The sequence below is a fragment of the Moschus berezovskii genome, chromosome 2, assembly GCF_049115385.1.
Source record: "Moschus berezovskii isolate FMDL1 chromosome 2, NW_MosBer_1.0, whole genome shotgun sequence".
NCBI classification, from domain to species: Eukaryota; Metazoa; Chordata; class Mammalia; order Artiodactyla; family Moschidae; genus Moschus; species Moschus berezovskii.
The window spans coordinates 4146280-4164587 of NC_142461.1; the positions used below are offsets into that span (position 1 = coordinate 4146280).

Below are 18308 nucleotides of genomic sequence, written 5' to 3' on the forward strand. Positions count from 1 at the left end.
GATGAGATGCCATGAGAGCCTGCAGGGCCTTGTGAGGATTAACTCACCTTGAAATCCCAGTCAGAAAGAGCACTGAGTACATACGCTAGCAGCCCACTGCTGCTGCCAGCGCCCACCTGTCTCATTCTCGCAAAGGGTGAGACCTCACAGCCTGTGTTCAGGATGTCAGGACAGCACTCTTCAAGGATGACTCTGGACGAGGCCGCTTGACCTGCAGGCAGTCTCCGGGCTGCCCGGAGGCTCCCCAGACGGCTACCCTCTTTTAGCGTCACCAAGTTGCCCCCACCATGGGGAGCCCCAGACCTCCTTGCAGCCAAGGAAGGGCAGAGGCCGCCAGGTCTCCAGTTCATCCTATCAAAACAGGACACCATCCCTCCCAGGGAAGCGTCAGCCTAGCCGTCGATCTCCTGTTCACAGCAACATGCTCACACTTGGTTATAAGGTGTTTTATTAGTGCTGTCCACACTGGGCACTGCATAGAGCTGGTGCCAGCCCCTGAGAGCGCCCCACTTCCCCTGCACAAAGGGGGATGGGGCATGGACACTCAAAGCCAGGGAGGGAGAGAAGAAAGGGCTGTACACGCGATTTTAGTGACCTTGAACACGTGACAGGCAGTGCGAGACTCACCCACTTGTCTTACTCACAAACTCAAGCAGGACAGGGGAGGGGGTGAAGGGCTGGTGTGATGACACCCCTGGGATGTGAGCTTTTCAGTGGCAGGGTTAGGGTTAGCCTGGACAAGGTCCCGGGCTCAAGATGCTGGCTGCTCCTTTTCCTTGGTGGGAGCCTCCGTGAGAAGCTGAGAAAACTCCTGGCTAGGACAGCAGTGTCCTCATTGCTTCCTTTGGAGTTAAGACCTTTCCAGCTCAGCCTGGGCAGAGAAAACCAGAGCCAGCCCTCAGCCAGTTCAGGCCTCCGAGTTCCAAGTCAGGGCGGACTGTGTGCTCCCAGCACCCTCTTTAGGTCCTGCGGCCCCAGGAAGGCTGCAGCTAAGCGGCCCTGTCCACACTGCAACGGGGGACCACTGAACGGGCACCATTTCAAGTGCCCCTGCCAGCGACCTGCCTCCCTTCTCTGACCAGAGTCCCGGCCTGTTAGGCAGAGGGCAGACGCTGCATCCACTCCCTTTTATGCTGACCCACGTACGCACACGTGGGAGGACGGCAGGTAAGGGACAGGAGGCACATGACCAGCCTAGAGAGTCTTCCCGGGGAGTGGGGGTAAGCAAGGGGTAGGAAGACTGCCCACTGCCTGCTCTCAGGCGGCTCCTCAAGGCAACTCTGCTCTCCGCTCTGGCCAGTCATTCAGGCTCGGGTCCACAGGGACCCACACCTGGGGGGAGGGGGGCAGGGAGGAGAAGACAACAGGGACAGAAAAGCTGGAGGCCAGGGACTTTGCCGCTTGAGCAGTGAGCTCTTCTCAGCCACACACAAGCTCACCTGGCTCCAGGGAAGGGACGTGGCACCCCCGTCGCCGTGCCAGGGTGGGGCACGGGGTTGTGCGCCTGTGCGCCGGGCTGGCAAAGGCCACCCCCACGCTGGACAAAGGCGGCCTTCCGTGGCCGGCCGACCCCTCATTGCTCTTGGAAGGGCCCGGAGATGATAAACACCCCCGAAGCGGGGCGGGCTACCCCCCGTGCCCTCCCCTTAGCTGTTATACAAGCGCACCACCCGGCTGATCTCCTGCCTGCAGATCGGGCACCGCCGGGGCTCGGGCAGCGCGCGGTAGCACTCGGTGCAGGCGCACACGTGCCCGCACTCCAGGAAGACGCACGACCGGAAGTTGCTCAGGCACACGACGCAGGCGCCCTTTGGGCCCGCTCGGTCCTCCTCGGGACGGTCCTCCTCGGGATAGGCGCGCTCCCGGAACTCCTCCTCCGGCCGTCGCCACTCGCGCCGCCGCCGCCGCAGGTACTGCTTCCAGAGGAGGAAGAACAGGGTGGCGCAGGCGGCGAAGCCGAAGACCAGCGCCAGGACCTTCCAGAGCCGCACGCTGGACTCCTGCCGCTGCAGCAGGCTGTCGAAGTCCTGGCTGCTCAGGTAGTACTGCATGCCCGGCCCCTTGGGGGGCTGCAGGCGCACGCAGCTGTGGTCCAGCACCAGCTCGCCCACCCCCGTGAGCGGCGCCCCCACCTTCAGCATCTCCTCCGTCTCCTGGATGCCCTTGGGCCGCTCCCCGCTGAGGTAGTGGCCGAGGACGTCCGTGAAGGACGGCGTGGAGGGGTGGAACTTCTCGTACACCGTCTCCAGGCCCAGGTCCGCCGCGTCCAGCGGCTTCAGCACGCGCACGGCCACGCCCGCGCCGTCCTCGTGGGGCACCAAGTCGAAGGGCACCGTGTTGGTCCTCTGGTGGATGATCTTGGAACAGTCGTTCCTGCAGGAAGGAGGACGCAAGGTGAATCAGAGGACCGCAAACATCTCGCAGCCAGATGGGGGTGGAGACCGCCTGCAGGCCAGGCGGGGTGAAGTGTGGCCTGAGAGCAAGAGAGGAGGACAACAGCCACCGCGCTCGGCCAGAGCCGCAAAGAGGGACGCTCAGGCTTCGCGGTTCCCTGGCCACCTCAGTGGGCAACAATGCAATCAGAGACCACTCTACTCTTCTCTATTTCCCTTTGCCCCTGTTTAGACAGAACGATTTTTATCTTAAATCCCTCAAAAAATTTAAAGACAGAACTACCATATACGACCCAGCAATCCCACTTCGGAACTTGGATCTAAAAGAACTGAAATCTGGATCTGGAAGAGAGATCTGTGCTCCCTGGTTCACTGCTTATTCACAGCAGCCAAAACACGGAAACAACATCAATGTCTATCGATGAATGAACTTAGAAAATGCGGTCCATACATACAACAGGATACTATTCAGCCTTTAAAAAAAAAACAAGAAAGAAAGAAAAAGGAAATCTTGCCACATGCGAAAACATGCGTAAACCTGGAGGACATAAGCAAAGCGAACTAAGGCAGTCCAGAAGAACAAAGCCTGCAGGATTCCATTTGCAGGAAGTGCCTAACCTAGCCAAACTCATCCAAACAGTAAAACAGAGATTGCCAGGGGCTGAGGGAAGAAAACAAGTGTAAAGTTTCAGTTCTACAAGACGAGGAAGTTTGAATCTGCTGTACAACCTTTGGGCATGTAGTTCTGCACTGCTGCACTTAAAATTTTGTTAGAAGAGGAGAGTGCAGGTTAAGCATCCTTAATAAAAATTAAAATTGAATTTTTAATTTCAATTTTTTTAATTTTAATTTTTACAATAAAAATTAAGATAAAACTCCAAAACAGAACCCCCCCGAGGATGAGCTGGAAAAATGGTACTCCATGTTATAGCATGGAGCACGGAAAATCTTCAATCCATGCCATCAATCGGTGCTTCTCACCCTTAGTGTGCATATCTACAGAGTCCAGGTCCCCTATCCTGGAAATTCTATCTAGGCAGATCTGGAAGAGAGGCCAGGAATCTGCATTTGGACAAGACACCTAGGAGACTGCAGTGGCAGAGAGCCCAGTGGCACTGAGAGACTGGTCTCCACCCTGCCTCAGGAAGAGCTTGAAGACGAGGAGACAGGGCCAGGACGTCAGCTTTTCAGCTGACCGTCTCCGGGTTCAGGCCCCTGGAGCAAGGATACGCACCAGAGGTGGGTTGTCCGGTTCCACACCATCTTGTGCTCCTGAAGCGTCAGCCGCTGAATCACCCCCTTGCAATTTTCCACAAACTGGCTGTTAAGCGTTTCCTTAACAGATCGAACAGCTCCTAAATGGAAACAAATTATTTTATTTCTGTAGAACTCAGAATTCTGTCCTTTCCTTTAAAGTAATTTAGAGTTTGTTTTTAGTTTGAGTTTAATTAATCAAAGCGATGACAGTGTTATCAGCAGCAGTTACACTTTGCGGGCACTCTGCTGAGCAGTTTACATGCATGACATCATTTCAGTGTTACAGCCGCCCTATAAAGTATATTCTGGGCTTCCCTGGCGGCTCAGACAATGAAGAATTAGCCTGCAATGCAGGAGACCCAGAGTTTGATCCCTGGATTGGGAAGATCCCCTGGAGAAGGGAATAGGTACCCACTCCAGCATTCTTGCCTGGAGAATTCCATGGACAGAGGAGCCTGGCAGGCTACAGTCCATGGGGTTGCAGAGTTGGACACAACTGAGCAACTTTCACTTTCAGATCAACTTTCACTTCCAAAGTATATTTTAGAGATGGAGCAATGGAGGCACAAAAGCTTGTGTAATTTCCTCAAAATCATACAGCAGTAACCCAGGTCTTCCTGACCCCAAAGTCCAAATTCTGAACCCCCACCCCAAGGTTACAAAAGGCCATCAATGTCAGCCAGGAAGATCTTTATCAAACTTTGAAAGACTAAGTTATTTTTCATTTTTCCAATAAATAAACATACCTTCAATAACAGCATAAGGCACACACTTTCCTGGAGCTTCTGAAAGAATACTCTTTAAGTCTTCACCCAAGTGGATTCTTTTAGCTCCCTAAATGGAAACAACATATTGGACTGACTGTTGAATACTGACATGCTCAATCAAACAAGTGAAGAAAGAAAGACTGTTTTTTTCATGTTAAGAGAATAAGGGAACCAGGCAGGAAAGAGACTAAGGAGAGTCAGATCCCAAAGCTGCGTCCCAGAACTTTCACCATATTTCTGCCACCTGCAAATGGGGCTGCCACTGACGGTCTATCTGCAGTTAACCAAACATACAGTCCTTTTCAGTTTCACTTACTAAGATGAAAATGTTAAAGGCACTAATCAATCTGCATACCATAAACTGAGTGTAATTTGATCTCTTCTTGACAACTCAGAACCATGCATCCGAAGCGTTTATGTGGAAAAGCACGTAGACCGTGCCCAATACACGGTAGGGGCTTGGGCAGAGGCAGGCATTATCATCACCAGGCCCTTGTCAGCTCATGCTCTGCATCAGACACTATAATAAAGCACTGCCTTTGCACTACCGGGCATGGCTTTGTGAGCCGGTGCTAAGCATCGCCCTCCTTCTCCGTCGGCCTCCTCCCCTCATAAACAGGCGGGCAGTCACCTCGGCCGCTGCCTTCCTCTCGCAGTCCCCAGTTCTCCATTCCTTCCTATTCTCATCCCAATCGGCTGTACCTGGGAACCAGTCAAGCCTGTTACTGCTCCATCAAAAGTACGGCAAAATCGATAAAGCCACTGAACATTTCCTGAACCAGGCACTGTGCTGGGGGCCAGGGATTCAGGGATGAGTGAAGGAAACGGTTCCTGCTTTCAGGTATTTTCATCAACACCATTTTAAGGATACCAGACAAGTAACCTCGAAAGAGGTGGGTAGTACTGGAGACGTATTAAGGTCCCTCTGAGTTTACGCTATTGCTACCCAGTAAACAACAGGAGCGAGGTCAATAAAAATTATTACCACATACACTGCGAAGGTAATAAAAATAACGGGCAGTAACAACAACACTCAAGTTTATTTACTCGTTTATTATCTGTCTCTCCCTCCACTGGACTGTAAGTGCAGGAAGCTAGGACCTTGTTGGTCTTGTTCACTGCTGTCCCCCCAGTGCCAAGATAGTGCCTGACCCACAGCAGGCACTAAATACATATCCGATGAAGACATTAGTGACTAAATAAGCACTTAGATATACTACATTCCAGGCACTCTGCTAAGCATTTTAAATGCGTAACCCCATTTCATGCTCATGCCATCCCTCTGCGGTAGACATTATCATCCCCAATTACAGATAAGGAAACTGAGGCTCAGTGGTGAAGTAATTTGCTCAAAGTCACCTAAATAGTCAAGTATCCACCACAGGATAGTCTAGAATTTTTTTAGAAGGAAAGGAGGCGAAATTCAGTCAGAAAGCCTGCAACTGAATCAAGCTTCAAGGCATCTATTGTGACTCTGGGCACCTGAATTTATCACAGTCTCAGTTTCAAAACATGTAAAAGGTGGGGAAAACAATCTCACATGTGAATTAAATGAAACTTAAGGTGTGAAAGAATCCAGACCAGGGGCTGGCACACAGTTGGTATGCGATAAATATGCATTTCCATCACTGTGAGAGATGTAAAAGGGTAAGACACAAACCCTAGTCCGGAAGTTTTGAAATCAGATTAAGAAAACAGAGCCTAAGATAGAGTCCCAACTGTTTTTCCAGGCAGGAGCTACTTATTTCATCCTCACTGAGGAACTAATTGGCAAAGTTTTTAAGGTCACCCAAAGATGGATCCAGGGGCACCCACTGCTTCAAAGGATCCCATCTCTAGCCAACTTGATGCCAATGTGATTTCTGATTCAGGGTCAGAAACTGAGGTATCAATTACAACCACAGCCAATCATTTCAGAAGTAATTTAATTAAGCAGACAAGAAGGCAGCTGGAATCTCACCAGGCTGTGATTCACACCCCAAATTCAACTCCCTGGTGCATTCCAAAACTCACACACTTGTTTCTAAGCTCTCAACGCAAATTATCTGATGATAATGAAGCGAGTCAGGTTGAGGCATCGTCTTCCAAATAAACGTCAAATTGAGCCCTGCTGTATTATGAAATTTCAGCCAGGACTTCCCTGGTGGTTAAGAATCCACCTGCCAATGCAGGGGACACAGTTTGATCCCTTGTCCGTGCAGATTCCCACATGCCTCGAGGCAACTAAGCCATGAACTCCAGAGCCTACACTCTGCAACTAGAGAAGCCACTGCAATCACAAGCCTGCACACTGCAACTAGAGGGCAGTCCCTGCTCCTGCTCAGCACAACTAGAGAAAGCTTGGCACGGCATCGAAGAAATCAATCTTTTTTAAAAAGAAATTTCACCCCAAACAAATCCAAAAATATTTATTGAGTGTCTACTCTCTGTTAAGCATTGAGTTAGAACCTAGAAGGAAGGAAGGATAAGATCACGTTTCTGACCTAATGAGGTTCATCTCTCATGAGCCACTCACACATTCATAATAAAGCAATGTGGTCAACCAAAAAAAATCCTACACTCTGAATCAAAAGACCTAACTTTAAGCTCCAAACTGACCCTGTACAGACCTTTCCTCAGAGTTTCGATTTCTTGATTGGCAGTTTGGAAATATCATTTCATCTACCTCAAATTACTGTGAAGCAGAACTAAAATCAAGATGGGAATATGTTGTGTAAATCGTCAGATGCTGCATTAGGAAAGTGAGCAATATTTTTTAAATGGCCACAATATAAAAAGGCAGAGTCTGCGGAAGCAAGGAGCTGAGTGGTTACCTGCAGGGTAAATTTGCTGTCCCCTCCCAGGCACCTGCACGCTCGCCTCAAATCCTCCTGGGCTCTGCTCAATTGCCACCCTGTTTAAAAGAGCAAACCTCCCTTTGTCCAGCACTCCCATTTCCTCTCTTCCCTGCACTAGGCTGTAGTTTTTATCCCCACGTGTCATACCAACTGATTGACTGATTTACCGTCTGTCTGGTTGGACTAGAATGCACTCTCCATGAGGACAGGAATTTCTGTCCGTTCCACCCAGGCTCGGCCCTGGAGCAAGCAGGTGTTCAATAAAGATTTTTTTCGTTAATAAAGTGATGAAGTCAAGGTTTATTCTGAGTAACGAGAGGGACTTGGGAGCAAGGAGGAGGGGAAGCCGTTATCACGCGACCCGAACTCTGATCCTGGCTCCTGGGGGCCGGGCCTGGCTCCTCCCTGGGGTCTCTTCCCGAGGGTGGAGCGGCCCACGGCAGGTCGGGGGGCTCACCGATCCCCCGGGGCGGCATGGCCGGCTGAGGCCGGGCGGGCTCGGGCACTGACCTTGAGCTCCTGGGCGACCTGGGCCTTCTGCCGGTACACGGAGTACAGGAAGGCGGTGACTACAGAGCTGGTGCCCAGGAGGATGAACTGGCCCAGCGAGGGCCGCCCTCCGCTGTCCATGGCTGCGCCGACCCCCCGCGAGGCCGCCGCGCTCGAGCGACCCCGCGCCCCTCAGCCCCCCGCCACCCGGAACCACACCCCCGGAGACGGCTCCTCCCGGAAGCCCGCGGCCAGCCGCCCCCGGAGCGTACAAGACCCGGAACCGGAAGTGGGGAGGGGCAGGGCGGGCACAACAGACCGGAAGCTGCTGTTGCCAGGGCGATGGGCCAGCCTCAGCTGCCTCCGCTGGAGTCGGGTGTTCGGGAGTTGGGAGTGCGGAGTGGTTTGAGGAACCTGAGCGATCTCGCGTCGCTCCGCGACCGTTCAGCTGTGGCCGTAGTTGTATCGCTTGCCGTGCCGCGGTGTCAGGCCTTCTGCTTTCCTGGGGTCATTATTGCAGGCGTGGTTCGATGACTCCGCCACTGGATTGGGAGGAAATAACGGCGGGTGAGCACTTAGCGGGAGTACACGTTTAAGCTTCAGGACAAACCTTGGGTCTTGGCTGTTATTCTTCCGCTTTACACGTGAGAAGACAGGCCAGAGAGGTTAGGGGATGTGCTCAAAGCCACCCTGCTACTGGAAAGGAATTTACCGGACTGGGAAGCTCATTACCTCCAAGACAGGAGGTTAGATCACTAAAGTAACTCCTCAATCTGCCAGGACCACACATAACAACTTAATTTACTAATTTATAATTACAGCTACAACTGTTGTTTTCCATAGTCATGTATGGGTGTGAGAGTTGGACTATCAAGAAAGCTGAGCGCAAAAAAATTGATGCTTTTGAACTGTGGTGTTGGAGAAGACTCTTGAGAGTCCCTTGGACTGCAAGGAGATCCAACCAGTCCATCCTAAAGGAAATCATTCCTGAATATTCACTGGAAGGACTGATGCTGAAGATGAAACTCCAATACTTTGGTCACCTGATGCGAAGAGCTGACTCATTGGAAAAGACCCTGATGCTGGGAAAGATTGAAGGCGGGAGGAGAGGGGGACGACAGAGGATGAGATGGCTGGATGGCATCACTGACTCAATGGACATGAGTTTGAGTGAACTCCAGGAGTTGGTGATGGACAGGGAGGCCTGGCATGCTGCAGTCCATGGGGTCGCAAAGAGTCGGACACAACTGAGCAACTGAACTGAACTGTGACAAAAAGTTTTACCAACATCAAACCATTAATCCTCACTGCACAGTTATAGAGCAGATTTCAAAATGTTTTCTGATCTGTACAGCAGTGATTCAATATGTTTGCAGATTATACTCCACATAGGTTATTACAAGATAATGCCTATAATTCCCTGTGCTGTGCAGTGTGTCCTCGTTGCTTATCTATTTTATATTCGGTGGTTTGTATCAGTTAATCCCATAACCCCTATTTGTCTCTCCCGACTTCCCGCTCCCCTTTGGTAACCACAAGTGTGTTTTCTGCATCTCTGAGTCTGTTTCTGTTTTGCATGTACATTGATTTGTATTGTTTTTAGATTCCACATATAAATGATGTCTTACAGAATTTGCCATTCCCTGTCTGACTCTTTTCACTAAGCATAGTATTCTCTAGGTCCATCCAGCTGGCTGCAATCAGCAGTATTTCAGCCTTTTTTTGAATGACTGAGTGAAATATCACAGCTTCTTAATCCAGGCATCTGTTGCTAGGCACTCAGGTTGCTTCCATGTCCTGACTATTGTAAATAGTGCTGCTATGAACACTGAGGTGTATTTATCTTTTCAAATTAGTGTTTTTGTTTTTTCCAAATATATATCCAGGGGTGGAATTGCTGGATAGCTTTAATTTTTTGAGGAGCCTGCAAACTATTTTCCACAGTGGCTGTACCAATTTACATTCCCACCAACAGTGTACAAGAGTTCCCTTTTCTGCACATTTTCTCCAGCATTTGTTATTTGCAGACTTTTTGATGATACTTATTCTGACAGGTGTGAGATGATATGATTGTTGTTCTGGTTTGCATTTCTCTAATAATTAGTGGTGTGGAGCATCTTTTCACGTGCCTATTAGCCATCTGTATGTCTTCTTTGGAAAAATAGCTATACAAGTCTTCTGCCCATTTTTTCATTAGGTAATTGTTGTTGATGATATTGTATATTGATATTGTTGTACGAACTGTTTGTATATTTTAGATATTAACCTCTTGTCAGTCACATCTTTAAAAACATTTTCTCCCACTCCATAGATTGTCTTTTTACTTTGTCGATGGTTTTCTTTGCTGTGCACAAGTTTTAAGTTTAATTAGGCCCCAACTGTTAATTTTTGGTTTTATTTCTGTTGCCTTAGGAGACTTATCCAAGAAAATCGTGCCACAGCTATATCAGTGAGTGTTCTGTCAGTGTTCTCTTCTAAGAGTTTTCTGGTTCTCATTCTCTTTTTCCCCATATTTTAAATTTTTTTTTTATTGAAGGATAATTGCTTTACAGAATTTTGTTTTCTGTCAAACCTCAGCATGAATCTACCATAGGTATACACATATCCCCTCCCTTTTGAACCTCCCTCCCATCTGCCTCCCCACCCCACCCCTCCAGATTGATAGAGGTTCTCATTCTTACTGTTTAGGTCTTTTTATTTTTGTATGCGGTGTGGCAGGCGTGCATGCTCAGTTGAACAGTCTTTTGTGACCCTATGGACTATAACCCACCAGGTGGAGAAGAGAGGGTCCAACACCAGATTTCCTTTTTTTTTTTAATTAAATTGTAGTTGCTTTCCAGTGTCTCCAGTGTACAGCAAAGTGATTCGGTTATACGTATGTATCCACATGTATTCATTATACATATTTATCTGTTCAGTTGCATGTGTGTCAGTTCTTTTTCAGATTCTTCTCCATTATAGGTTATTACAAGACACTGCATGTAGTTCCCAGGGCTAGGTCCTTGCTGTTTATTTTATGTAGAGTAGTGTGTGTCTGTTAATCCAGCTTCCTAATTTATCTTTACCCCACCTTTCCCCTACATAAGTTTGTACTCTATAAGAGATTGTCATTCTTAAAGCAGTTTGGTCTTAAATAGCTCTGCCTTTTTTCTTTTTTGCCAAAGGCTGAAATCCTTCCGTAGCCAGGCTGCACGACTGCGACATTTTGAGATCTACGTCATGTGGACCTTGTTAGGAGTGGTGGACGATGGGCACTTGCAGCTGCAGCCAGATGTCCCCAGGGCGCCGTTCTCAGCGCAGCGTGACCGTCCTCACTCAATCACTCGTTAAAGAGGAGCCTCTGACTTAGAGAAAGTGAGGTTACGTTCCCAAGAGGAAATTGAGGCACCAGGCAGGAATCTAGGAGGAGCAACTGGAAGGGGAGGGTCCACGCAGGACAGTGCCGCCGCTGGCAGCCTCACAGAGCCCCCGAGCTCCCCGTGAGCCCCGGGTAAATGCCCTCGCAGGCGCTCCATTCCGGTGAGACACCTGGCAGGGCCCAGGCACCAGGGAGAGTTGAAAGATTAGACCTCCTGCGCTAATGTTGCCAACAGCCATGCCGAAGGAAATTCAAAAAGCTTAACAATCTTATCAGGTCGTCACTCACTTTCCTTACAGAGCTTTCCCATGGGAGAGCCCTGAACTTAATCATTACTGGGAATTATCAAGTGTCAGCATACTTTTAATGACCATTTAACCCATGCAGCATACTCCCCCAGACACAGTGGAATGCAGGGATACGATGCAGGACATGCCCCCTGACCTCAGGCAGGGAGTCGGGGAGGCCTTTTTCTTTCTACAATGAGGTAAACCCCATCCCATCCCCAGGTGACCACAGAGCTGCTTTCTGTCACTGTAAGTCTGCATCTTCTAAAAGTTCATATAAATAGAATCACATGATATGTACTTTCTCTTCTCTGGCTTCTCTCACTCGGAATAATTATTTTGACATTTATCCGTATTACTACATGTCAATAACAGTTTATGCCTTTATTTACTGCTGAATAATGTTCCATTGTGTAAATATATCACAATCTGTTTATTGACCTGTTAATGGACGTTTCGATTGTTTCCAGTTTTTAACTATTACAAATAAAGCTGCTTTGAACATGCATGTCTAAGTCTTTGTGTGGACGGATGCTTTCGTTTCTCTTGGGTAAATTCCTCAGACAGGAATGGTTGGGTCATACCTCAGATATATATTTAACTTTTTAAGGAACGATCTAAAAGTTCCCAAAAACGGTTGTACCATTTTACATTCCCACCAGCAGTGGGTGAGAATCCCAAATCCTTCACATCCTCAACAATATTTGGTATAATCAGTCTTTTGATTTTAAACATCCTGATACAGTGATCCCCAACCTTTTTGGCACCGGGGACCAGTTTCGTGGAAAACAATTTTTCCACAGACCCAGGAGGGAGGATGGTTTCAGGATGATTCAGACGCATTACATCTACTGTGCACTTTATTTATATTATTATTACAGTCCCTGGGATTCTCCAGGCCAGAATCCTGGAGTGGGCAGCCATTCCCTTTGCCAGAGGATCTTCCCAACCCAGGGATCAAACCCACATCTCCCACACTGTGGGCAGATTCTTCACCAGCTGAGCCACCAGGGAAGCCCAGGAATACAGAGTGGGTAGCCTAACCCTTCTCCAGAGGATCTTCCCAACCCCAGGAATCGAACCAGGGGCTCCTGCACTGCAGGCGGATTCTTTACCAACTGAGCTATCAGGGAAGCCCAATATTATGTACAAAAAAGATCTTCATGACCCAGATAATCACGATGGTGTGATCACACACCTAGAGCCAGACATCCTGGAATGTGAAGTCAAGTGGGCCTTAGGAAGCATCACTACGAACAAAGCTAGTGGAGGTGATGGAATTCCAGTTGAGTTATTTGAAATCCTGAAAGATGATGCTGTGAAAGTGCTGCACTCAATATGCCAACAAATTTGGAAAACTCAGCAGTGGCCACTGGACTGGAAAAGGTCAGTTTTCATTCCAATCCCAAAGAAAGGCAATGCCAAAGAATGCTCAAACTACCACACAATTGCACTCATCTCACACGCTAGTAAAGTCATGCTCAAAATTCTCCAAGCCAGGCTTCAATACATGAATCGTGAACTTCCAGTTGTTCAAACTGGTTTTAGAAAAGGCATAGGAACCAGAGATCAAATTGCCAACATCCACTAGATCATTGAAAAAGCAAGAGATTTCCAGAAAAATGTCTATTTCTGCTTTATTGACTATGCCAAAGCCTTTGACTGTGTGGATCACAATAAACTGCAGAAAATTCTGAAAGAGATGGGAATACCAGACCACCTGACCTGCCTCTTGAGAAACCTGTATGCCAGTCAGGAAGCAACAGTTAGAACTGGACATGGAACAATAGACTGGCTCCAAACAGGAAAAGGAGTACGTCAAGGCTGTATGTTGTCACCCTGCTTATTTAACTTATATGCAGAGTACATCATGAGAAACGCTGGGCTGGATGAAGCACAAACTGGAATAAAGATTGCTGGGAGAAATATCAATAACCTCAGACATGCAGATGACACCACCCTTATGGCAGAAAGTGAAGAACTAAAGAGCCTCTTGATGAAAGCGAAAGAGGAGAGTGAAAAAGTTGGCTTAAAGCTCAACATTCAGAAAACTAAGATCATGGCATCCGGTCCCATCACTTCATGGTAAATAGATGGGGAAACAGTGGAAACAGTGGCTGAGTTTATTTTTGGGGGCTCCAAAATCACTGCAGATGATGATTGCAGCCATGAAATTAAAAGACACTTACTCTTTGGAAGAAAAGCTATGACCAAACTAGACAGCATATTAAAAAGCAGAGACATTACTTTGCAACAAAGGTCCGTCTAGTCAAGGCTATGGTTTTTCCAGTGGTCATGTATGGATGTGAGAGTTGGACTATAAAGAAAGCTGAGCACAAAGAATTGATGCTTTTGAACTGTGGTGTTGGAGAAGATTCTTGTGAGTCCCTTGGACAACAGGGAGATCAAACCAGTCCATTCTAAAGGAGATCAGTCCTGGGTGTTCATTGGAAGTACTGATGCTGAAGCTCCAATCCTTTAGCCACCTGATGCAAAGAGTTGACTCATTTGAAAAGACCCTGATGGTGGTAAAGCTTGAAGGTGGAAGGAGAGGGGGACAACAGAGGATGAGATGACTGGATGGCATCACTGACTCGATGCACATGAGTTTGAGTGAACTCTGGGAGTTGGTGATGGACAGGGAGGCCCGGCGTGCTGTGGTTCATGGAGTCGCAAAGAGCTGGACACAACTGAGCAACTGACTTGATACGGACACTGATTATTATTACATGGCGGTGTATAATGAAATAGACCACTCACGGTAACGCAGAATCTGACAGGAGGCAGAACTCAGGTGGTAATGTGTGACAGGGAGAGGCCATACATACAAAGGAAGCTTCCCTTGCTGGCCTCCTGTGTACCCCCTGCTGTGTTGCCCGGTTCCTGACAGGCCGTGGACCGGTACCGTTCCATGGTCCAGGGTTGGGGACCCCTCTTCTAGTAGGTGTGTAATGACATCTCATCGTGGTTTTAACTTGCATTTTTCTAATAATTAATTACATGGAACATCTTTTATGTGCTTGCTTGCCCCCCACATATCTTTGCGAGGGAAGTATCTGCTCAAATCTTTTCCCTGTCTTTTAAATTGAGTTGTTTTGTTTGCTAATTATTGAGCATTCTTTGTATATTTTGGATACAAATCCCTTACAAAATATGTGATTTGCAAACATTTTCTTCAGTATTGTGGCTTGACTTCTCATTCTCTTTGTCTTTTGAAGAGCAGAAGTTCTTGATTTTTATGAAATCCAGTTTGTCGATTTTTTTTTTATGTTATCATGCTTTCAGTATTGCATTAAGAAGTCTTTGCCCAATCTAAGACCACAGTCATTTTTCTCCTAGGTTTTCTCCCAAAAGCTTGATAGTTTTAGGTTTTACATTTAGGTCTGGGATCCATCTGAAGTTATTTTTTCCCAGTTATATTGAGAGGTAAATAAAACATCCATTACTGTGTAAGTTTAAGGTATAGAACATAATGGTTTGATTTACATATACTGTGAAATGATGACCACAATAGATTTAGTTAACATCCATCATCTCATATAGATACTTTAAAAAATTTTTTTTAATTATCTGTGTGATGAGAACTCTTAGGATCTGCTATCTTAACCACTATCTATCACACAAGTTAATTTCTGTATGTGGGGTGCTAAGCACTGCCCTTTCCACGCCATTCTCCCATCTGCCTACAAAACTGGTTAGGTACTTTTTTTTTAGGTCATGCGTAGTGGCAGGTGGGATCTTAGTTCCCCAATCACAGGTCAAACCTGTGTCCTCGGCATTGGAAGCACAAGTCTTAACCACTGGACTGCCAGGGAAGCCTCATTAGGCATTATTTTCATCCCCACTTTACAGGTGGGGATCACTGAAGTGAAGCTACAGCCTACACAACTTTTTCTTTCTCCAGAGCTCCATGCCCAAGCCCTAAACTCTACCGACTTTCACCTCGTTCGTGTTGTTTGGCCCTAGAAACACCTTGGTGATTGGTGGGAGTCATTTCTGACCCTGAACCACACACATCACTCCTATTCGAAGAGTTAGTCACGAACAATGCTTTTGGGAAACTAGCCTAGAAAACAGGATTCCACCAAGAAACAGGGAAACAGTTTGTAAAATAACCTCTAAGGGTCCTTCACCTCCCTATTTCTACAGAACTCTGGTATTTTCCCCCAGGAACAGGTGCAATCAACGCTGCAGTGGATACTTTCAGCCACAAGGGGGCACCACGAGCACGCAGCGACACGGGCCTGGGACCTAGAGAAGGGAGATGAAGGAATAACGGCCCGGGTCAGGAGATTTAAGGGGAACCCTGAGGCTAACTGTGGCCCCACGTGGGGCTGTGTCAGGGGCCCAAGTAAGCCCCAGGCCCTGTGACTACCTCTCCCTCCAGCCCCGCCTGGGAAATGCCGAATCCTCGTCCCCTCCCACCCCCATTCACCCACCCTTAATTATTAATAGCTGTTGCTCGGTGCATTAGGACAGGACGACTCAATTCAGGTTTGGGAGTCAGGTGCTAGGAGTCTTCCATCAGCTCGTTGGTTTACTAACCACGTGATTGCTGTGGTGGTTCAAGTCCAGCACTTCCCTGAATCTCCCTTTCTCATCTGTAAAATGGGAAAATAGGAGCAGATGATTCCCCCAGTGTCTTCCAGCAGGAGTTCTAGTCAAGAGGCTTGAAAATTGCAGGAAGAGGGACTTCCTGGGGTCTAGTGGCTAAGACTCTATGATTGCCGGGCACTGGGGTTTGGTCCCTGGCCAGGGAACTGGATCCCACAGGTCACAGCAAAAGGGCCCACCTGCTGCAAGGAAGACCGAAGATCCCACGTGCTGCAACTAAGACCCAGCACATACATCTTTATAAAACTTCAAAAAATAAGTAGAAAAGGAAAGAAAAACCATTCTCCTCCCCAGCTTGAAAAACCATTTGATATTCTAAGCCTTAGTTTTCTCAGAGGAAGAGGGAGGATGACGTTCCTGCTTTCTGCACAGGACTGCTGTCGGCCCAGATAAGCTGATGTATGGGAAACTACTGGAGATATATTAGGAATTCTTCTCTTTTCAATTATTATTTGTGTTCTTGGCTTGCAGAACATAGGCAAAGAAGTGAATCAATATGAATAATTCTTCTTTCTTAACTAGTTGAATCTGGTCATTTGGTAGGTTAATATTATAGTTGGAGGCACCAGATAAACAAATTCAAAATTTAATAATAAAACTACTGCTGAATGCTGACAAAGGTCCATATAGTCAAAGCTATGGTTTTCCCAGTAGTCATGTACAAGCATGAGAGTTGGACCATAAAGAAGACTGAGCACCGAAGCATTGATGCTTTTGAACTGTGGTGCTGGAGAAGACTCTTGAGAGTCCCTTGGACTGCATGGAGATCCAACCAGTCCATCCTAAAGGAGATCAGTCCTGAATGTTCATTGGAAAAACTGATGCTGAAGCTGAAGCTCCAATACTTTGGCCACCTGATGCAAAGAGCCAACTCATTGGAAAAGACCCTGATGCTAGGAAAGATTGAAGGCGGGAGGAGAAGGGGACAACAGAGGATGAGATGGTTGGATGGCATCACCAACTTGATGGACATGAGTTCTAGCAAACTCCAAGCGGTAGTGATGGACAGGGAAGCTGCAGTCCATAGAGGTCACAAAGAGTCCCTGAGGGACTGACAACAACTGTTGAAAAGCAAATATTACTGCTCAGACAGGGCTTCCCAGGGGGCTCAGTGGTAAAGAGTGTGCCTGCGATGCTGGCCAACAGGAGCTCTGGGTTCAGTCCCTGGGTGGGGAAGTCCTCTGGAGGACAGCATGGCAGCCCACTCCAGTATTCTTGCCCGAAGAATCCCACGAACAGAGGAGCCTGGCGGGCTGCAGTCCATGGGTCACAATGAGTCGGACGCGACTGAAGAGACCGAGCACACATGCACGCACACGGTGCTCAGATACAAACAGAAGTCTGGAGGAGAGAAACATCCCCATAGGCTCAGTGGGTAGGGAATATCTACATTAGTAACCGTTACTGAACTGCCTACCATGCGCCAGGCACTGAGCTAAGTATTTTGCATAGAAAATCATAAGTCTTTGATTCGAAGGGGTTTTAGGGATCATCTTACAATACCTGTAAGTATATGTTTGTCTGTGTAATTATTCACTCAGGCCCATCTCCCCTGCTAACCTCTAAGCTGAATGACCCACGAGTGTCTGTGTCTTGTTAACTGCTGCGTCCTCAGTATTGAGCCCGGTGCCTGGTATATAGCACGTGCTCAATAAACAAACAAAATCAGTCCAAACTCACTCCCATAGAAGAAGCCTCTCTATACTGACCCAGAGATGGTCACCCCGTCTTTGCTTGAATGGCTTCTTTGCCCCTGGTTCTACTTTCTCGAGCTTTTGTCCATTTTGAGAGAGAGTCATTCTGCACTCCTCAGCAACATCGTTTGAGTTCTGCAAAGGCATTAGCCTACCTAATTCTGATGCAAGTCATTAGCCTACCTAATTCTGATGAGGGCTTCCCTGGTGGCTCAGAGGTTAAAGCGTCTGCCTCCAATGTGGGATACCCAGGTTCGATCCCTGGGTCGGGAAGATCCCCTGGAGAAGGAAATGGTAACCCACTCCAGTATTCTTGCCTGGAGAATCCCATGAACGGAGAAGCCTGGTAGGCTACAGTCCACGGGGTCGCAAAGAGTCGGACATGACTGAGCGACGGAACGGAACGGAACGGAATTCTGATGGAAGGAAGGAAGGAAGTTTGGTGGCTAGAAAGGGTGTAGGGTCAAATGAGCTTTTGCTAGAGGTGGGAGGGAGTTGTCTGCGTGTGAGGCAGATGGGAGGGAACCTGAAGAGAGACAGACTGCCGACACTGGGGAGGAAGGGGCAGATACAGGGCCCACTGAGGGACCTTGTGCAGCAGGGTGGCAGACC

General features: G+C 47.9%; 1 protein-coding gene across 1 annotated transcript; it reads right to left on the reverse strand.

Moving 5' to 3' along the window:
• Positions 1 to 430: 430 nt before the first annotated feature.
• MUL1 (mitochondrial E3 ubiquitin protein ligase 1) lies at positions 431 to 7966 on the reverse strand. The gene is made up of 4 exons (XM_055398411.2): positions 7765 to 7966; positions 4397 to 4484; positions 3628 to 3748; positions 431 to 2373 (listed from the first exon to the last, which is right to left on the reverse strand). The coding sequence occupies exons 1-4, from the start codon at positions 7882 to 7884 to the stop codon at positions 1647 to 1649; spliced, it is 1056 nt and encodes a 351-aa protein (XP_055254386.2). The 5' UTR covers positions 7885 to 7966; the 3' UTR covers positions 431 to 1646.
• Positions 7967 to 18308: the final 10342 nt, after the last annotated feature.